The sequence below is a fragment of the Letharia lupina genome (assembly GCF_014066315.1).
Source record: "Letharia lupina isolate WasteWater1 chromosome Unknown contig_17, whole genome shotgun sequence".
NCBI classification, from domain to species: domain Eukaryota; kingdom Fungi; phylum Ascomycota; class Lecanoromycetes; order Lecanorales; family Parmeliaceae; genus Letharia; species Letharia lupina.
This window is the reverse complement of record NW_023502986.1, coordinates 1464584-1488101: the sequence shown is the minus strand read 5'-3', so window position 1 is coordinate 1488101 and position 23518 is coordinate 1464584. Positions and strand designations below refer to the sequence as shown.

Below are 23518 nucleotides of genomic sequence, written 5' to 3'. Positions count from 1 at the left end.
AAAAAATTGAAGTTAATTAAATTATAAAATATATAAAAATATTATTATAAATATAGAGATAATTATTATTACGATTTAAATTATAGATAAATAAGTATTATTAAAATATTTAATATATAATATCTTAATAACTATAGTTTAAAAATATATTTCTTTAAAAATATAATTATTTAATTATTTTAATATCTCATATTAATTTTTATATAAATAAAAAATAGATTTATTACTTTTTAACTTTCTTAATTAATATTAAAAAGTAAATTTAAAGAATTATTAAAGATATAATATTACGCGAAATTAAGAAATCTAATTAAGCGAAATATTAAGAATAATATTTAAATTAAATTTATAATTTAATTATTAAGTTTTATAATATAGATTACTAGTTAATTAAAGTAATTATAAAAAATATATAATTAATAATTAGCTTTAATATCTATCTTATTATACTTTATTTATAATAAAATTACTATATAAATTATCTAAAATATATAAAAATTTTATATAAAAAAATAGATAGAGAAAATTTCTTTAAAAGTAATAAAGAAGATTATTTAATTTATTATTTATATTATATTATAATAATAGTATTAGAATATAAAATAAAATAAAGATTATAAAAAATAAAATAGCTTCTTATTTTAAATAAAATTCGTTTTAATAATAATATAAATAATTAGAGAAATAGTAATTAATAATATATAAAGTTTAAAAGATAATATATAAAGAATTAATAGAATTAAAAGAAGAGTTTATTCTTTTTAACGTTATAAGATTAAAAATTTATATAAACTAAATTTAAAGATAATAACCTTTATATTAAATTTAAGACGTTTTTTATTAAAATATAATACTATAATTATAAAAATCTAGAATATTATAAAAAAAAATTTAAATTTAAAATATATTATTAAAACTAAAGTATATAATTATAGTTTTAATAAGAGAAAAGATAAAGTTTAATATTTATTTCTATAGTATTAAATATATTATTAATTAAATAATAATTTTACTCTCTATTATTAAGAGACGAAATTATTATATTAAATAAAAAGTATAAAATAACTATCTTAATAGATATTAATAATAAAAAAATCTTTATATTATAATCTTTTATTAAAGAGAAAGATTTTTAAATCTAAATACGCGTTAATAATTATTAAAGCTTCTTATATAGAAAATATAATTTATTCTTTAATCTTATAAATAGTAAAAAAAAAAAGATATATCTTAAAGATATATATTATAAATATATAAATATATAATTTTATTCTTAATTTTTTTTAAATTTATAATATTAATTTAGATATCTATTAATATAAGTAATTTTAGATTTATCGCGATTTTCTTATAAGTAATAAGAAATAAATAGATATTATAATAATAAATATAAAGTAATTTATATTAGTATATATAATAGAATAAGATAGAGCTAAACTAGAAAATCTTAAATTTATATATATAGCTAATTATTAATTTATTAGGTCTACGCTTTTTAATTAGATATCGCGAGTAAATAAATTAATATCCGCAATTATTAAAAAAATAGATATATATTATTAATATATAGAAAAACTTTTTTATTTTCTATTAACTTTTTAAGATTTTAAATTTTAAATTTCGAAGCGCAGTCTACGCTTTCCGAATTTTTAAGAATTTTAAAATTTGATCTTATAATTATTAAAGCGTAAGAAATTCAAATATCGCTTATCAGAGTTCGCTCGACAGTCGAACAGCTCTAATAATAAAAAAACAGGTACACATTATTTAATTTTAGAATAACTTTTTTATTTTCTATTAAAATTTTAAGATTTTTTTTTCAAATTATAGAACGAAATATGGGCTTTTAGAGAAAAAGAAAATTTTTAAATTTAGTCTTATAATTATTAAAGCGTAAGGAATTCAAATATCGCTCATCAAAGTTCGCTTATTAAAGATCGCTCCTCGATAGCCCTAATTAAAAAAAAATTATGAATTTAATTTATAGATCTTTACTCGTTATTAACTAATATAATAATTATATATAATTTAAAATAAATATTTATTAGATTTTTATATTAGATTTTATTTAAAAAAATAAAAATAATTATAATAAAATTATATAATATAATATTATATAGCTAAACGATTTTAATATATTTATATAATTTAAAAATCTATTAAAAGTCTTTTTAGAAGAGCTATTTAATAATCTTAATATATATATCTAAATTAAGTATTTTATTAATCTACTATTTAATAAGCTATTTAGAAATAATTTAATTTATTAATATATATAATAGAATAAGATAGAGCTAAGTTATAAAATCTTAAATTTATATATATAACTAATTATAAATTTAAAATTATTACGCTCTTTAATTAAATTAATTAAGTTATCGCGAATAAATAAGTATTATAATTTTAATCGTCTTACTTATATTATAGCCTAATTAAGCTTAGCGTATTAAGATCTTTTAATCTTTCTATCTTATTATAAAATCTATATTTATAATTATTCTATATAGATAATATTCTCTTTATATTATAATAAAGAGTTATTATATATATTATTAAATTCTTAATATAATATTATCTATTTTTCTTCTAAAGTAATAGTAATTTATTTATTAATTATATTAAATATATAGTTAAGAAGAGAGTATATTATTAAGAAGTTAGTAGTTATAGCTAAAGAAGCTTACTATTTAAAAAATTATTTAAAAAAAGATTTTCTATTTATATAAAGATTAATTTAGTTAGATTAAATAAAAATTTAAAGAAAATAGATATCTTTAATATATTAAAAGAATTAGATTCTAGATTAAATCTTCTTTATACTTTTACTAGCTTAATACTAGCTATAAACTTTTTAATTTAATTTAAGTTATATCGAAGTATAACTTATAAATATTACTAAAGAAGAGTTTATTATAATCTTTATTTCTATTATTAACTTATAAGATTTCGTAGAAAGCGCTATTAAAACTTCTAATATTTAATATAATAAATTAAAGATTTTAATAGAAAGCTTTTAAACTGCTAGTTATAATATTAAGATATTTTAATAATAAAATAAAGAATTTAATTAGAATATCGCTTAAATTAAGATAAAAATATTAATAATTATTATTTAGCTAAATAATAATAATAGCTAATTATTCTATAAGTAAGAAATTAATAATAGACTTTAAGATTTATATAATAGATATTATATTAATACTATAAAACTTATTAAAAAAAATAAGAAATTTAAATAAGATTTAAAATATAAAGAGTAATAGTTAAAGAAGTAATAATCTTATATATTAGCTAATTTAAAAAACTTTAATAAGAAAGATATAAAGATTATATCTTATTAGTTAAATATTTCTATTAATAATATTTATCGAAATTTATATTATACTTCTATTACGAATCGCGTAGAGAGTATAAAATTAAATAAATAATATTTTAATATTTTAAATTTTTATAATATTAATAATTAAGATAAGTAAGATAATTAATATTAATATCTTAAAGCGAAGTTTAGATAAAGTACTATAATCTTTTTTATTAAACTTAAGAAAATCGATTATATATAAAATTATTATAAGTCTATTATATATAACGTTATTAAAATAAAAGTAAATAAAGATATCTTAAATCTATATTAAATCGCTTAAGAAATAATTAATAAATTAGATAATATATTTGAAATATATAATAAAATTATTAAGTTAAATATTAAGATATTTAAATTTAAATTTAATATAAGAATAATAGATAAGAAGAAATCGTTTAAGAATTTCTATATATAATTCTTTATAGTTATTACTCTCTTAAGATTTACTAATATCTATAAGATATTTAATCTAAAATAATTAATCTTTATATATCTAAAATTTAAAAATTTAAAATAAACTTTTAATACTTTTTAAGAATTAGTTATTTTTCTATAAGTATTAAATATAAATCTTTAAGTTATTAATAATATATTAAATTTAAAAAGTAAGAAAGAGACTAATAAAATTAATAATAATTATAAAAACTCTATTCTCTCGAATAATTAGTATAATTCTTTTTTTATTAAAAGAAATAATAATATTATTATTAAAAATTTCTATATATAAGAATATAAATATTCTAAGCTATTAACAGATAGAATTTAAAAAGAAAATAGATATTTTAAATATTTAAAAATTAAATATTATTCTAGCGATAATAATATTAATATATATAATAGAATAAGATAGAGCTAAGCTTAAAAATCTTAAATTTATATATATAGCTAATTATAAATTCGAGTTCGCTATACTCTTTAATTAAATCGACTAAGTTATCGCGAGTAGATAAATTAGCGTTCGTAATTATTAAATATTCGTAATTATTAAAAAAATAGATATACGTTATTAACGTATAGAATAACTTTTTTATTTTCTATTAAAATTTTAAGACTTTTTTTTTTTAATTATAGAACGAAATATAGGCTTTTAGATAAAAAAATAATTCTTAAATTAGTCTTATAATCATTAAAGCGTTAACTATTAAAAAAATAGATATACGTTATTAACGTATAGAATAACTTATTTATCTTCTATTAAAATTTTAAGATTTTTTTTTTAAATTATAGAACGAAATATAGGCTTTTAGATAAAAAACGAATTTTCAAATTTAGTCTTATAATCATTAAAGCGCAAGGAATTCAAATATCACTTACTAAAGTTCGCTCGACAGTCGAATAGCCTACTTATCAAAGTTCGCTTATTAAAGATCGCTTATCTATTTACTCGATAGTCCTAATTAAAAAAAAATTATGAATTTAATTTATAGATCTTTACTCGTTTTATATAAAAATATAAATTTATTAATAAAAAAATAGATCGATATAATTCTAAAAGTTATCGATATAAAAAAGAATATTCTTATTAAATTATTATAAGAATTAAAAAATTATATATCTTTAATTAAGTCGCTATTAAAGATCTAGAAGTCTTATTTATAAGAAGTGAAGAGTTAGAAAAAGAAAGAATACTCACTTTCGTCTCTCTGTTCGCGTATATTATTGTTATCGAAGTCTCTTTATAGAATAAATATTAATTAGACTTTTATAAGAAAATTATAATCTACTATTAGAATAGATCGAGTCTTCGCCGTCATCTATCGACGTTAATAAAAAAGATAAAATTTATAATATTAAAGAAATAGTTTAATTTAAACTAGATAAACGAAAAAATAATTCTTTAACTAGTAAGAGAGAATATCTAATATATAAAATTAGATATAGAGGCTCTAAGATCGAGGAAAATCTATCCTAATAACCATTTACGAATATAGAAAAAAATTCGAATCTAATAATAGACTTCTATTATTATTACTCCGAGGTTATTAACTTCTATTTATTATTTAAAAGACTTTTAGAATAATCTTCTTTATTAGTATTATTAATCTATATTAAGTATATTAACTTACGAGAAGACTTTAAATTCGTAATAGAATATTAAGTTAACGTATTTAAAGATATTACTTTATATACGCTTAGATATACTTTTTATAAGATCGATATCTACTATATAATAATCGTCGTTAAAGCTTTAAATTAAAGAAGAGAGTAATATTACGATTTTAATAATCTTACTTATATTATAATTTAATTAAGCTTAGCGTATTAAGATCTTTTAATTTTTCTACTCTATTATAAAATTTATATTTATAATTATTTTATATAGATAATATTCTCTTTATACTATAATAAAGAGTTATTATATATATTATTAAGTCTCTAATAATAAATTAGCGTTTATAATTATTAAAAAAATAGATATATATTATTAATATATAAAATAACTTTTTTATTTTTTATTAAAATTTTAAAATTTATTTTTTAAATTATAAAATAAAATATAGACTTTTAAATTAAAAAAAAATTAATTTAATTCTATAATTATTAAAGCGTAAGAAATTTAAATATCGTTTACTAAAGTTCGCTTATTAAAGATCGCTTATCTATTTACTCGATAGTCTTAATTTAAAAAATTATTAAAAATTTAATTTATAGATCTTTACTCGTAATATATTATATAAGAAGCTTATAGTAATTAGAAATTATTTAAATATTATATTTAAGAGAAAGTAGATTTAATCTTTAATTAATTAAATTAGCTTATTAATATTATTTATAAAAAAATTAAATAATTAGCTATAATTATATATTAATTATTAAAAACTTAATAAAATAATTATTAAAAATAATTATTTATTATCGCTACTTTTATAAATATTAAAAAGACTTATATATATAGAATATTTTACTAAAATTAATATTTATAATATATATTATATAATATAAATATAAAAAAAAAATAAAAAAAGTTATTCTTTAAACTTATTATAGCTAATTTAAATATTTAATAATATTTTTTAATCTTATAAATATCTTTATAATTTTCTAAATTTATATAAATAAAGTATTTAAATTATATATTAATATTTTCTATATAATATATTTAAATAATTTATTTATTTATTCTAAGATAAAAGAGTTATATAAGAAGTATATTTATAAAATATTATATATATTATTAAATATTAACTTTATATAAAATTATTAAAATATATTTTTAATTATAATAAAGTTATTTTTATAAAAATTTTAATAAATTAATATAATATTTAAATATAGCTATTATATATTAAAATTTTTATTAAATAATTAGAATTAGAGTCTATTAAGAATATCTTAATCTTTTTAAAATTTCTAAATTTCTATTAATAATTTATATAAGATTTTTTATAAATAACTACTCGTATTCACTAGGATTTGCAATCTACTAGGATTTGCAATCTACTAGGATTTGCAATCTACTAGGATTTATAATCTCTAAAACTTAATCATTATTATTATTATTATTCCACAACATTATAATAAAAATTTCGAAAAAAAATTCTAAAATAATATGAATTGCGATTTTGATATTTTTAAGAATTTTTAAAATCGAGGTAATTTCGATTGGTTTATATAATAGCGTAATAAACTTCGACGATTATATCTTACTATATTACTATATAACTTTATCAATACAAGCTTAATTATAAAAAGAATTAAAATTATAATAATTATATTTTATATTCTTTTAACTTTTTTTTCTAATTTCTAATTATATTGTTGTGAAATAATAAATTATAAGAATTAGATTTTAAAGATTACAAATTCTAATAGATTATAAATTCTAGTAAATACGAGTACGCTTTTAATAAATTTAATTTAAAAAATAAATAAAGATAAAATTAAATTATTCTTTATATTTAATAAAAAAGTATATAAGACTTTTAAAATTTTTAAGCGAGTATTTATTATTATATTTATATTAAAATATTATAATTAAAAAATATTATTTATTATAAAGATTAATACTTTTAATATAAATATAGATAATATATTTAATTAATTAAGCGAGAATAAATAATAATATTTTATTATATCTTTTAATTATAAATTTAAATACGCTAAGTTTCGCTAGAATATATATAATAAGAAACTATATATAACTATATTAGACTTTAAGTATTATAGATATTACTTATAAAATAATTAGTATTCTATCTATATAATCTTAGATTATAATAATTTATATTATTTTATAATAATAAAAGAGTTTAATATAAAGTAGATTTATTAAATTAAAAAATTAATTATATTTAACTTTATAATTAAATATTATAAAAAAAAACTTAATTTTATAAATATATTATTAAGAAGATTTAATATTATTAAATTAGATAATAGCGAGAATAATAATAATAACTTTTTTTCTATCTTATAAAATAAACTTTATAATTAAAAATATTCATTTAATTTATAAAAATATAAAAATATATTTACTATAATTAAATTTATAATATTAATAAAGTAATTAAATAATATTATTATTATAAATATTTAAATTATTAATTTAAATAAGAAAGTACTTAATAGATAAATATATATTTTAAATATTATAATATTATTCTAATTTCTAATTTATTAAATTTTTAAAATTAAAACGATTTTATTTAATATTATAAGAATTAATAATAATATAACTACTTAAGTTATAATATAAAAATACTTTTATTATAGATAAGAAGTAATATTAAAAATACGCTATTAAATAAAATAAGCTTTTAAAATAGAAAGTTAGAGAGAATAAATTATTATATTATAATCTCGTAATCTATATATTTAATAATTCTACTATAAAGAAAAAGATTCTTTATATAAATTATTATAGTTTTAATATTAAATATTTTATTTATAAATATATTAAAAAGTATTAGCGTATCTAGTTCCTTCTATATTCTATACATACGTTTCTTCTATATTCTTTCATATATATTTTATTATTATTTCTTTCATATAGCTAGCCATAGATAGCAATACTTTATTCTTCATCAGCTATATAATAGCTGATAACCTCACCACTAAATCTATACGCTTTCTATTATTACCACTACTATACTACGCTGAGAGGTTATAAGCTTTTAATTAATACTGGTAATATATCAACATTTTAATTATATTAATTTTTTTTTTAAAAATATACGTTCTTCTAGCTATAATAGATAAATTAGAATAATAAGATAGTAAAGATTAATAGTCTATTATATCTATATTAGAGAAGTTATAGAAATTATACGATTTACGAATCTAGAAGATAAATTAAATAAAGTCTAAATAATTATAGTTTAAGAAGATCTTTAAATTCGCTATACTCTTATTAATAGTTAATATTTCTATACTTAAGAGAGTATTTAATTAGAATTACTAATATTAAATAATATATAATTATTATTAAATAGCTAAAATATACTTAATTCTCGCTAGAATACTAATCTAGCTATAAGAAGATAAAGAGTATAATAAATAAGAGTTCGCTAACTTATAAATTAAAGATAATATTTATATATCTCTTAAATTAGATAACTATACTTATATCGTAGATATTTATAATATATATAATATAATTAAAGTACTCGAAGATATATATAAATTTAAAGAATATATCTCTTATAAAGTATTATAAAGAATTATTAATCGTATAAGCTTAGCTAACTATAAAGAAGTTATTAAATATATTAAAATAATTAAAAAGATTAAAATAAAACTCGCTAAGTTAAATTATTAATATATATAAAAGATTATAATATTCTTTCTTTATAGACTTCTCTTCTCTTATAAATTATTTATAAAAATTATCTTAAATAGTCGAGGTAAAGATGTTAAGAAAAGACTATTAAAATCGAATTTCGACTATATTATTAAATAACTTCTTAATAAAGAACGTTATTAGAAATTAACTAGTATTAATAATTTTAATAATAAAATTATATTTATAAATAATAAGAATAAAAGAAACGACGGTAATAATCGTAATAATAATAATAATTATAAAATTATCTCTAGATTTAAATATAATAACTATAATCGCTATTATAATAGAATCTACTAGCTATCTAATCTCGATTAGACCTTCGCTAAGTAAATTAAAAAGAATAAAAATTATATCGAGGAATTTAAGAAAAAGAAGAAGGCTAGTAAGTCTACCTTTATCGAATTCATCGAAAAATTAAAAATAGTAAAGGCGATCTATGCGAAGACTATTATAATATTATATAATAATAACTAATATTTCGATAATATAGCCTTATTTCACATAATATATTCCGAAGTCTATTTCGTTAAGAAACTAATATCTCTCGAAAATTCTATTTTAATCGAGACTACTAACGAAAGGATATTAAAAGCTACTATTATAAATAATACTCTATTAAAGACTTTTATTAAGAATAATAACGATGAGAATAAAGAATATATACTTATACTTATAAACGTCTATTATATCGAAGATCTATTTATAAATTTATTCTCTCTAAATACGTTTTAACGTAATAATCTTACTTATATTAAAAAAGAGAATTATTTAAAAGTCTATAATAATAATAATAATATTATTCTTAAGGGAGAATTAATAGATATACTTTATAAGCTAAGACTTATATTATTTAAAGTTATAATAATTAAAGAGATTACTATAATCGCGATTATTAAGAAGACTAATTATTATAAGATAATAGCTATTAAATAATATTAAGTATTAAATTATCTAAATTTCGATAATGTTATTAGACTATTAACTATAATAAAGAGAATAGAAATTATAGATAATACTAAAAGACAATTTTATAAGCTATACACCTACGAAAAATAGAAGAAAACTCTAAGTTATAAATTAATAATTAAGATAGAAAATACTTTTAATAATATTTATATAGATCTCTTTAATAATAAATTAATATTATCTCGCTTTAAAGGAGATTATTATTACTACTTTATAAAGATCGATTAAAAGACTTAATTTTAATAGATAAATTTCTTAAAAATCAAGGATTAAGTACTTAAATTATTATAAAACTTCGTTATTATAATTAAAATATAGTTTTATATTATCTTTAAGTATATTCATTCTAATAATAATAATAAGTATAATAATAAGAAAATTCGAGATTAACTAGTCTCTTAAGATATATAATAAGAGTTAATTATATTCGATTTATCTAAATAGAATAGTATTAATAAGTATATTAATAATATTTTTATTTAGAAGGTATATATCTAGTTAATAACTATAGATTTATTATTAAATCTATAAACTAAGATAATTAGAATAGCTATTCTAAATATAAACTACTTATCTATAACTTTATTAAGAAAGATAATTATAATATTATATAAGGCTTTTATTAAAAAGAAGTTAAATATAGCTTATCTAAGACTATTTAAAATAACGATTTACGTTTATAATTATAAGTATAAATAAAAGAGAAAAATAGCTAAATAAGAGTTTAAATATATCTTATTTAACTATAAGAGATTTAATTAATATCGACTATAGAATAAATATAAATCTTATCTAGTACGATAATATAATATCTTATAAAGATCTCTTTAGACTTCTATCTCGCTTTTTAGTAATACTAAGAATAAGCTAAGTAAGATATTAAAGGATAAGGATATTATAAATACTATTATCGTTGCTAGAAGAATTTTACTATTCTTAAAAGTTTCTTCTTTACTAATTATAAATAGTAAGATAATAATAAATACGCTTAGAGAAGACTCTAGGGTTACAGTCTAAAATCCGTCTATAGATCTAGAAAATCTCGAGATTAACTATATTTCGAATTTATCTAAATTAAATAACTAGAAAAGTATTATTTTTAATATATTAAATTTATCTATATCTAATCTATTAAGACGCTTATAGCGAATTAAGAATAAATTAAAGAATTATTATATTATTTAAGACGATAAATAGATTAACTTCGATATTTTAAAAAAGAAATTTATTAAGTTAATATAAGCTATATCGCTTATATCTAATATTAAATCTTATATTTATAAAAAAGCGATTAATAAATTTAAAGTATTTTAATAAATAATCGCTATATAGAAGTAATAGAACTTATTATAGAAGATAAAGATATAAAAGCTAATATCAAGACTAGTATATTAAACTATTCTTAAAAAAAGATAGATTTATAAGAAGAAGCTAAAAATATATAATGAAATTCTACGCTATAAGACTAGATATATTATTAAGAGTTTTCTTTAATAAGAAGATATTAACTATAACGAAATCTTTTTAGATATTATTAAGTTAATTATATAAAAGATTCTCTTAGTCTTAGTTATATACTACAATTAAGAAGTAAATCTAATTAATATTATAATAGTATTTCTATATATAAAACTTAAATATAAGATTTATATAAAATAGCTAGAAGACTTTATTAAATTAGATCGAGATCGAGTCTATTTATTATTTAAGAGTATTATATAAATTAAAATAATCTAGTTATAAGTAATATAAGACGCTAGTAGAGTTTCTATTTAAAATTAAATTTATACACTTATAATTTAACTTATATCTATTTCTCTATTAATTAAATAAAGAGATTATTTTCTAATCGTTTATATCGATAATATTAAAATCGTTATTAATTAATTAATAATTAATTAAGCTAAGAGACTTCTATATTAACAATTTAATACTATAAATCTCGATCTATATATATACTATCTAGATATAAAGATTAAGAGAAATTATTTAATAAGAATACTTAAAATAAGTTAATTTATATTTATTAATAAGATTCTTATAATTTATAATATAAGAGAGTATTATATTTCGCTTATTCTAATAAAATTAAATATAAATAATTATTTTATTTTTATATCTAATATATATATAACTGATTTAAGAGACGTTATTATATTTAAGAGTAACTTAGAAGAAATTAATTATTTAACTACTTAGATATAATTAAATATAGCGTTTACTATTAGTAAACTAACTATATTCTCTTTTAATTTAAACTATTAATACTAGTAAATATATAAAAAGATATTATAATATTTAGCTGAGATCTAAAATATATAAAGTAGCTTTCGAGATTATAAAAATAATAATACTATAACTATTTAACTATTTAGATATTAATTAAATTAATAAGATATCTATAGTATAATTAATAGTTAGAATAATTATAATATTAAATAATAGATCTATTAATTAAAGATCTACTAAGTAGAAGATTATAATATAATTTATATATAAAATCGAATATATAACTACTTCTAATATTACTTAGAATATAATATAAATATAATATATTCTATTAGAGCTAGAATAATAGCTAGACGAATTATCTATAATATAATATAATAATAAAAGAGTTATAGATCTAATAAAGAACTCTATAAATTATAAAAGATTATATTATATTAATATTATTTATTATTTTATACGCGAATTAATAGCTAATTAAACGCTAAGATATAAATATATATTTATAAAGAATATAAAGGCTAACGATTTTATTAAAGTATTAATTACTATTAAATTTAGTAACTTTATTAAGATAATAAGATTAGTAAATAAAGATCTAGATTAATAAGCTAGAATAATATATAATTTTAATCTTAAAATAGAGATATTTAAATATTACTAGATAGAGAGAGTATTAGCGTATCTAATTTCTTTATATTCTATATATATATCCCTTCTATATTCTTTTATATATATTTTATTATTATTTCTTTTATATAGCTAGTTATAGATAGTAGTACTTTATTCTTTATTAGCTATATAATAACTAATAGCCCTATTACTAAATCTATACGCTTTCTATTATTATTACTACTATGCTACGCTAAGAAAAAGAATATTAAATTTAAGTATTATTAAATAAATATAATAAGTAAAATAATAAAGTATATTCGTATTTATCTTAATTACTTAAAAATATAAATTTTTTATTATAAGTTATATAGTAAGTTAATATCGATCTTATTAAATAAAATAAATTTATTTTATTTTATAATATTAAATTTTATTATAGATTTATTATTTATAAGAAATTTATATTTTAATAATATTTTAAATAATATTTTAATTTTAATAGATAAATTAATTAAATATATAAAATATATAATAATTATAAAGAATTTAAAAACTAATAATCTTATTAATATCTTATAATAAAAGTTTATATTATTATATAATATAATATAAAACTTAATTTTAAATTAAAATTTATTATTAATAGATAGATTTTAAATAATACTATATTAATATTTAAATATAAAATATATATTTAATATTTTATTTTATTTTTAAATTAATAATTAAATTAAGAGATAAAATTAAATTCTTAGATATTAATATATATAAAAGAATAAGATAGAGCTAAATTAGAAAATCTTAAATTTATATATATAGTTAATTATAAATTTATTAAATCTACGCTTTTTAGTTAAATATCGCGAATAAATAAATTAGCATTTATAACTATTAAAAAAATAGATATATATTATTAATATATAGAATAACTTTTTTATTTTCTATTAACTTTTTAAGATTTTTTTTTAAATTATAGAATAAAATATAGACTTTTAAATAAAAAAAGAATTTTTAAATTTAGTCTTATAATTATTAAAGCGTAAGAAATTTAAATATCGCTTATTAAAGTTCGCTTATTAAATTTGCCGACAGTTCTAATAAAAAAATAGATATATATTATTTAATTTTAGAATAACTTTTTTATTTTCTATTTAAATTTTAAGATTTTTTTTTTAAATTATAGTCTATAGCTTACGCTTTTTAAAAATAAAAAAAATTCGAAATTTGATCTTATAATTTTTCAAAGGCAAAGAATTTAAAATCGCTTACTAAAAATCGCTTACTAAATTTACTCGACAGTTCTAATTAAATAAAATAATTATAAATTTAATTTATAGGCCTTTACTCGTTATTTATAATTATATTATAATTATAAATAAAATAATTAATTTTAAATTTTATTAATAGCTATATTTATATATAATAATAATATATATATAAATATTAATAAAATTTTATAAGAGTTATTAATAGAATATATAATAAATATTTAATAATAACGACTTTTATAATTTTTAAAAAGATATTATATATAATAAAAGTAAAATAAAAATATAAAAAATTAATATTTTATTTTTTATTAATAAAAATATATTTAATTAAAAATTTTAAAATTTTTATAAAAATATTTTTTAAAAAAAAAAAATTTATAAATTATATTTTTTTTTTATTTAAAAAAAATAAAAAATAAATAAAAAAAAAAATTTTTTTTATTAAATTTTTAAAAAATTTAAAAAAAATTTTAAAATAATTTTTTTAATTAATAATAAAAAAAAAATATAAAAAAAAAATTTTTATATTTTTTTAAATTTTTTAAAATTTTTTTTTTTATTTAAATAATTAAAAAAAAAAATTATTTAATTAAAAAATTAAAAATAAAAAAATTAAAATTTAATTTTTAATTAAAAAATATTATTTTTTTATAATAATAATTTTTTTATTAAAAAAAAAAAAAAAAAAAATAAAATTTTTAAAAAAAAAAAATTTAAAATAAAAAAAAAAAAAAAAAATTTTTTTTTATAAAAAAATTTTTTATTTTATAAAAAAATAAAAAAAAAAAAAAAAAAAAAAAAAAAAGAAAAATATTTTTTCGTAAGGCTATAAGAAATCTTGATAAATCTTTAAAGAATAAGATAGTATAATATCAGGACTCTACTGACATCGGAATTGTATCCGAGAACCGCATTCTCGACAGTCTCACAACGTAAGCCGAGACCAACTCTACTACAACTACCGTCCTTCTGCTTTACCGAGATCTTGTGATGAACCTAAAACTCTCAATGTCGGTCTGAAAGACAATGTCAATGGCGTCAACTACACGTAGTTTCCTGCCGTGGAGATGTCTTTTCAACGTCATCTGACGCAGCTTCGGCTTGGTTGTTGGGTCATGCTAGCCTACTATATAATCCTCGTCTTCTCTTCAGCAGTATGTCAGTCTGAATGAGATCCACCTTCAGCCCCTGAATACATCTTCGGAAAACGAGCGCCATGCTACTTACATTAAGTGTCCTCTCCTTCTTCTTCGGCTTCGTGGTTGCAGCGGTCGTGACTTCGAGGCCGAAACATGCTCGTTCTACTTTGGATGATTCATTGAGCAAGCTTCGTCATGTCACGGACGCATTCAGACCACGCGCGACTTGCAACCACGATTCGCCAATCAGCGTTGAGAAAGGTCTGATACAGACTGACGATGCGGATCTCCTGACGAAGTAAAACAATGTTTCATCACCTAGCCTCAAGCACGCTGCTAAAATGATCATAGAGCTCAGTGCGAAGAGCTTCCAGGCGATAGCTGGCGGCGTCAAGCATACGAGGAGATAAAATCGATCCTCGTTGCACGAAAGCCAGGAGCCAAGAAATTTCCCTGCATCTACGCCACGACCGGCTACAGACACAACGAGCACCGTTACATCTTCATGCACTCGGAAGACCCAACCGAGCCGCGCAACCTCCGCCTCCTCGCCAACGCAATGCGGGCCTACCTCCCACAATCCCACTCGCTAGGGCCAAATACCAGTCTTGTCATCATTCACCCCAGATCCAGCACACAAAACTCGGTAGAGTCCTACCAACAAAGATTCTGGGATCTACTTCGAGGTTTGCGGACATGCGATCTACAGCCGTGGCCCTCAGACATCCCTTCAGAAACGCATGCCCCCAAATGGGCCTTCTGCTTCAACGGAGTGCCCTGGTTCCCCGCCGCAATGACACCCGCGCACGAGCAGCGGCGGTCTCGTCACGCGCCCTACTTCACAGTTGCCATGCAGCCGAAATGGGTCTTTGACAATCTTTTCAGAACACCGGAGAAACGACGAGCCGCAGTAGGCGCAGTCAGGAAGCTGATGCCTGCTTACGATGAGATTGAACCAAGTCCGGATTTGTCCGCGTATGGGACTGAGGGCACGACCGAGGCGCATCAGTATTATTTACTGGACGAGAACAAGACGAGTTGTTGTCCGTATGAGGACCTCGACAGGTGAATGCAAGCCTAACTGAGCGGTGCGAAGATACTCGTGAAGATTCACAAAAGTCAGTAGTGATGATCCCGATTATTCGATACTTCGGATTAAATAGTGTACCGGTGTGTATGGCAGTGGTAATGGAAGTATACAGCACAAGATTGTGAGATGGAAATTATATAAGATTACGTGCCAGATGCTGCTATCTATTACGACTTACTCTTCTATAGTTTCCGTGACTATGCACCACAGTACTCGGTCAACCCTTTGTTCATGCCCTTTTGTTTAAATTATGCCCCAAAAGATAAGCAAATCTCTGGACTCGCTTACCAAATCCAGTGCCTGACCCCAGGATAGGAAGATGTCGAATACAAAACCCACCGAACAGTAGAAGAAAAATGACTGTGAGGACAGATTCCGTCCTCGCAGAAAGCACAAACTCAACCGAATAAGCACCTACAACCCAAGTCCCCACAAACCCTCCGCGCCTCGCCAAAGCACATCCCTCCCCAAACACCCCCACACTCAATTATCCCACCCCCGGCGCCGCACAATCCGCAGCGCTGCCGCCACTAGCCCGCTGCAAGAAGCATGAAGACCACATCTGGACATCTTCACACGAATGAACCTTCGTCGCCGTTGTTGCTGGAGTCGCGCGCTTCTTCTTTTCAATCTGGGCTCCGGTGGTGATTTAGCCAGTTCATGTTGAGGGTGAACCGACATGAGGGGAGAGACCGGTTCTGGGGTCGTTGCAGTTGACGATGGTGGCGCGTTTGCGGAGGAGAGAGGAGGGGGATGCTGAGGAGGGAGAGGGTAGGGAGTGGGGGAGTGCATGATTGGTACTCTACGAGTTGGCGAGGGTGGGGGTTGGAGTTTTGGATGCAATGGGTGAGGTGCTGAGGAAATGGTGTGATGGAAGGAACGTGTGGTTATGGTACGATTTTTGGGTGAAGATATGAGCGGGTGAAAATGAGTTTCCACGAGGTGACAAGCTCGTCTAATACCACTCGTAGTATTGCTCTGGCTTCAATGTTTCCAGTACCCTGTGCTATTCTTGGAAATGCGATGACGACGGTAGGTAGGGGGATGAGCCGCGGAAATCCTGCGTGCAGAATTGAGCCACATCAGGTGATGGAGCAAGTGCTGGTTAGAGCACGTGCCCAGCAGTTGCGACTATCTCGGGAACCCCAAACAAAGCAAAACATTCTCAATATGGCACTAGCAGACACTGATCAGGATTTGATCGTATACGTAGCCTCGCCGCGTTTGGAGCAACCGGTCTGTCGCATGCTTAGGTGTGGTTGACGAGCTACTCTAACATTTGATTTGATGTGAGTTGTTGCATGGTTCGGCTATCTCGATTCTCACGTCCATTCTGTTCCGTTTCTTAGTCATCTTTAGATTCGACATCTTTCTACCATAGGCCGATAAGCACATGTTAAACATACTATGAGGGCCTCAAGGATGATGTTATCAAGCTACTGCCGTTGAATCCTGTTCTTCCACGAATAGCGGCAGCTCCAAGCTTAGAATAAGGATGTCAGAGCTCAAACCTTGTAAGCCCGATCTCTGTATCTGCGTTTTGGAGTCCACGTTTGTCACACGCCACTCTGCATCGCCCCATAAGACAGTACTGATGCTTGTTGCAACAATTTCAGCAGGAAGATGTAGAGTGACAGGCCCTGTCATGTCCTGGTAGTCCGAATTGACGATGCTCAGAAGGATGGAGTTCCCAACCCTCCATGCGCTTGCATCGACCGCGCTGGTCCCATCGACAGCCAGGCCCGTTATGATATCAGCTCCAAGCAAGTATTCAGCGCAAGTGCCTGTCAGCACCTTCGCCAGCCTACTCGTAACATCGGTCAAGTCTGGCGTCGTCGGAAACGTCCACATAATGATACCCTTAGCGCCATGGTTGACACTCAACAGAGTCATAGCGAGTTCCTCTTCCGGTGTCGGCGTTTGCTTCCAAAACTCTGAATTGCCAAAAGCCTGCGGTGTACCCCAGAGGACCTTTGGCGGGAGGCCAAGCTGCATTTGGTATTCGCGATAGATGTCTAGGCGGGCAGGGACGTTGGATAGGTTGTTGTAGCCTTGGCAATTGTCGCAGCCGCAGCAGCCGTAGGTGGAGTTGCAGACGGTGCTGCAAACGAAAACGTTCAGCATCCCGAATGTTGTGGAGAGAGGATAGAGAGAGCTTACCCGTATTGGGTGGACCATGACGTGTTTGTGCCAATGGGATAAACATCAGAGAGGATGATGTCAGCGCCTGTAGAGTATTCTTGATAATGATAGTTCTCGCAGTTTAGGCAAAGTGAAACGGGATGATATGGGTCAAGGGATTTGATCTGATCATATGCTCGCTTGGGTGCATTCAACGCATCCACTTGCCCATCTGGAACACGTGTTGTCAGCTCGCAGCCAGAGCACTGAAGCATCCAGGGAGCGTACCTGGCTCGTCTGCGGTATACCAAAGGAGCATATTCGGTCTTCTCTTCAATTGATTGACCTGCCAGTCTACACCTGATGCGTTCTGGTACTGCCACCTCATGTCGAACATAATCCATAAGCCAAGCTGTTGCGCTTGATCGAGCCATTCATCCAGCTGCTCGAAATCGTAACCAAGACCGCCTGCAGGGACAATGTGAAGTACATTGTAGCCATAGTTCTTCAGGACGTTCATATTCTTTGGATCTTCGCCGAGCCAATTTCCGTCAAGATAGAAAGAGTACGGAAACAGCGGGGTCCATGCGCCAGAACTACTATTAGATATAGTGGTAGCCTTTACAAGTAATCCACCGTGAAGGCTGTCAATCTTGGTAACACTTCCGCCATCAGAACGACTTGGCAGTCGCAAAAGTTGCGTTGACGCCATGTAGATATGGTTATTCGGGTCCATAGCCACGACTGAAAGATTGTATGGCTCAAATCTAGGTTCAAATTCGCTCAGATCGAAGTCAAACAAAGTGCCCGTCGAGTTCAATTTGACTGTGGCATAAGAGATAGGTCGAATCGCATCATCTGATCTGTTGACATAGAACGATATTGTGTTGTATTCGGAAACATTAGATAAGAGCTTCAAAGCTCTGTCATTCTGTTGGCCAAAGAGTGTGTTATCGTAGGGCTGTCCATAGAAGTACGAAAGCTGTATTTGATGCATCATGTTAGTTTCAAGATTCTTCTGTATGAGTTAGGTCTTCTTACAGGAGCATCAACGATGAAAGTCCCAACAATGTCCTCTTCGAGATAAGGCTGCGCACGCGGACGGATTTTCAGGTTGAGCAATGGGGCAGGCGATCTGGGTGGTGCAACGATTCGTCCTCCAGGGTCAACGGCGGGGTCACTAGAGCATGCAAAGCTTAGCCAGCGACTCCAAGTGGTCATGATGCACAATAGAAAGATTCACACCTGGATCTGTATGCTTTCCCGCACCAGGTATCCACAGCCAGGGTGAAGCGGCCGAGGTGCAAAGACAAGAAGGCCAACGGTAGCTGTACGCCGAGTCTCATGGTGCACTTCTTATGATTGCCCCAGCGATAAGCGTGGTAACGTGAAGGGAGGCTCTACTATCAAGAGGTCGAAGTACTAGCAAGAGGGCACTGGTGGGCATCTTTGAAACCCCATTGATTCGTCGCGCATACGACAAAGCGGGAATAGGTGACAGCCGACACATTTGCAGCTTCTACTGATTGATCTCGCATAGAAAAGGACCTCGGAAGTACGGTGAGCTCTGTTTTGCTGCTATTCGGTTTGGTCGCCGCGAATGGAGATCAATGCATACTTTAGGATGGCGCTGAGGGGCTTAGCTTGGCTAAGCACTAGACTAGTGCGTCTTGCTATCTTCCACACGCACACACGCAAACTCCTCAACAGCGCTAGTAGCAGCCCTAACCCTACCTCACTCTTCTGAAGGAGTAGCAGAGGACCCCTCGAGACCCTACAACTGTTTGTGGGAGCGCATCTATTGAATTTCAAAGACATCTATTAATCGTTTTGGTACAATCAACCCCAACACGAGCTCAATTGGACGCAGTTCCCATTGGAATTGAAGAGAGATTATGGATTTAGTAGCTATCTAAGTGTGATGTAGGCCTTAAATACTATGCAAAACCACGCTAGTGCCATATTGTCATTGCCACCGTGAGGGGTAGCTACAACACACTATGGTGCTGCAGCATGATTTCCAACAGTTCCGAAGCGAACCCACCAGCCCCCCTCTCGAAGACAAAGGAGCTGTACCCACTTACGTTCTTATAAATGAGAATGGTAAAGTCATTGAACAGTCGCTGCCCTGTCCCGTCCATCTCAAATATCTTTGACTATCGTCTTAAAAGAGCACGCAAAGAAATGCACGAGGGATAGTGGCGGATTTGTTTATTTCAGTCAGATCTCCAATCGATGTTGTATCGCGAAAGAAAGCTGATTCGTTAAGAACCACTCCCAATGCATTCCTCGAGGCCGGAGCATCAGCTCGAGTCCCAGAGCATCCTTGCCTTTGGAAAGCACAACGCGTCCCCCACTCTCTCGCTCGCCGGCAATGATCCAACGCGGCTACCCGAGCTGCCCATCTGGATGCATCGATAAGACAGTCTCTGAGGATGCAGTAACTCATGCGGCCAACGGGATATCCTCTTGCTCCGGACTGACCAAGCCTCATCCTAGTGGCGCCGTCAACCAAGCCAATTCGCTATGAGTCTCCCAGATAGCTTACCTTCTCCCCTCGCACGAAGACTACAAGAAGTCTTGTGACCGGATGACGCTTTCCATGTTCATCGGGACTCGCGGACACAGTACCCATCACTCAAAGAGAAACCTGGTGTCCTTTATGTAGTAGTGACAATGCCTGCCGCGTGTAGAGTCCTCACTAGCTTGTTTCGGAAATCACGATCGCACACAGACATATTCTTCGCCCTTTCTGGAGAATAGATTCACGTTGCAGCGGTTGGTTCACCTGCCGGCAATGGCAGTACTTGATGAGAACCCACTGCATCCTCATCAGCGGAGACTGCAACTCCAGCGTCGTAATGCTCCACGATTGCCATCTCCGTCTTCGAACCTCCCGAGTCCAGTGTTCCAGCCTTAGAGCTTCCCGCCTGGGCCGTCTCTGCCCTCAACTGGTCTTTAGCGGCTGCATCTTTACTCTTTGCCTGTTGGAGAGTATCGGCCAAAAACTCTGTATGACTTCGCATGCCTTCAATATCCCCCGCGGAGTTCCAAACCATGTTCTGCAATTTTTCGGACGCTTTCACCACAGGTCGCATCAATTCCGCATCACCCGACATCGACGAAATAGTATGGTTCGCACTGTCGAGTATGTTTTTCGCTTGGCCATAGATATCCCAGTATGCTTTCACGTCTCTCAAGTATGTTGTATTCACCAATGGGACGGTCCACTGATCCGCCATATTCTCCACCTTGTCCAACCACGGCCCCATGAACTTCCTCTTATCCTTCATCAACCCCGCAAAATGGATCAACATGTCCCCCGGGTGGACTTTGGGTCTATCCTTCACCATGTTCTCTTGCAATTGAAATTCGTTATACCAATGCAGGGGTTGGAAGACCACGGCGTCACGGAACTGGGGTCTGGAGAAGGATTCGAGCATAGCGCTTTGATCCGCCCACTTTATGGGGATCTCTGGTCGCAAGGATGGTAGAGCTTGGGCATCCGCAAGCATCTTGACGGACCACTCGTGCACGCGGAGGAAGAAGACGCCGGAATTGAAACCATCCCAGTTTTTGGAGGCGATGAGATGGATGTTGGGAAATTTGGTCGGTGGGAAGAAGGTCGTCCACGGCACCTTTGGGTTCAAGATGATGGTGTCGGCGTCGAACCAGCTGTTGAAATGAGTATCAGCATTCTGTCATAGCTCCTCTAGCAAAGATCTACTACAAGTGGTCGAAAATAAGGTTACTGACACGATCCAACCCGCTCGCTGCCCATAAGGCCTGGCCATCTCATTCAGCAGCAGCATTTGTAGATATGAGAGCTTATTATACTGCGAGTTTCCATCGAACATGGAATGCCTGAGAACATGCGTCGGCGATCCCCAAGCCTCGCCATGCTTGATGTGCGATTTTATTGCACGCTCAAAAACCGGATCATATTCATCGTGCAAATTGGTAGTCGCCTGCCGCACTCGCGGACCGCCCTCATTTGGACCAACCAGCTCATCATGTGTGTCTGAAGAATCGAAGTCGCTTCGGGTATAAACGGACAGACCCTGGAAATGGTGGACGAGAAAGAAGAAAACGATGAGAACGAAGACGCCGACAGAGCCAAGAATGGCTCTTGAAGAGCGAGGATTATAGATTTGCATGTTGGACATTAAACCACAGAGCCATGCCACTCGAACAAAAGAAAGCAGGGAGAAGGCGAGCTTTAGGAAGAGACCGTGACATCCTTTACCCTATCGGTATCTACTACCATAGTCTTTTTAATTTTGCAAAGCCACGAATAAGCCAACACGAGTGAGGTCAAAGAGGTCAGCAAGTTAGCATGGAATTCTGAAGAAATGGCGTGGAACGGCGTTTTAGCTAAGTTGGTGTTTCCCACGCCGCACGCTGGAGCTGAAGACTATTGGGGTGAAGCTCAAGATGATGATGCTGACGGCGTTTGATGGAAGTTTGTTTCAGGTTGGTGGCTGACCTCTAGTGGTTTCTAAACCCCCTGTCCTCTTGGCAAGGCATGCCGAACCTCATTTTACCCCGCCTAGAGTAGGTACTTTACTCTTGTATTCCTTTTTCCTCTCAGCAAGCACGATTTCTGAAGACCGGCCTGTAATCAGGTACTGTCTTCTGTTGCAGACCTGGCTAGCGAACTGGGCGCAATGAAGACTGCATCCTTGGAGAAAGAACACATGGGGAAGATAAGAGTCTATGAATTTGGTTGCAAACAATTCAAGGGAACAGCCTGCAAATGATTTGTATGAGCGCACACTCTTCTATTGTACGCGACTAAGCTAGCAAATCATCTGAGCATGTGACAGGTAAAGAATGGACCGGAGGTGACGAAACGATTGACACGTGAATCCAACCGAAGGAAACAGACGCCATGCTGGCTTCTGAGAGGAAGATACTGCCAGCCTAATACATGTTTCG

The 23518-nt window shown here is 27.0% G+C and overlaps 3 protein-coding genes across 3 annotated transcripts; 1 reads left to right on the top strand and 2 right to left on the bottom strand.

Annotated features, from left to right (window-relative positions):
• Positions 1 to 15446: 15446 nt before the first annotated feature.
• On the top strand, positions 15447 to 16438 carry HO133_003511 (uncharacterized protein; the record flags this gene model as incomplete). The annotated part of the gene is made up of 2 exons (XM_037294433.1): positions 15447 to 15667; positions 15721 to 16438. The coding sequence occupies 2 exons, from the start codon at positions 15447 to 15449 to the stop codon at positions 16436 to 16438; spliced, it is 939 nt and encodes a 312-aa protein (XP_037149814.1).
• A 1452-nt stretch (positions 16439 to 17890) lies between these two features.
• HO133_003510 (uncharacterized protein) lies at positions 17891 to 19926 on the bottom strand (the record flags this gene model as incomplete). The annotated part of the gene is made up of 5 exons (XM_037294432.1): positions 17891 to 18560; positions 18620 to 18812; positions 18869 to 19562; positions 19622 to 19760; positions 19826 to 19926. The coding sequence occupies 5 exons, from the start codon at positions 19924 to 19926 to the stop codon at positions 17891 to 17893; spliced, it is 1797 nt and encodes a 598-aa protein (XP_037149813.1).
• Positions 19927 to 21345: 1419 nt separating this feature from the next.
• Positions 21346 to 22737, bottom strand: HO133_003509 (uncharacterized protein; the record flags this gene model as incomplete). The annotated part of the gene is made up of 2 exons (XM_037294431.1): positions 21346 to 22255; positions 22337 to 22737. 2 exons carry the CDS (start codon positions 22735 to 22737, stop codon positions 21346 to 21348), a joined length of 1311 nt encoding a protein of 436 aa, XP_037149812.1.
• Positions 22738 to 23518: the final 781 nt, after the last annotated feature.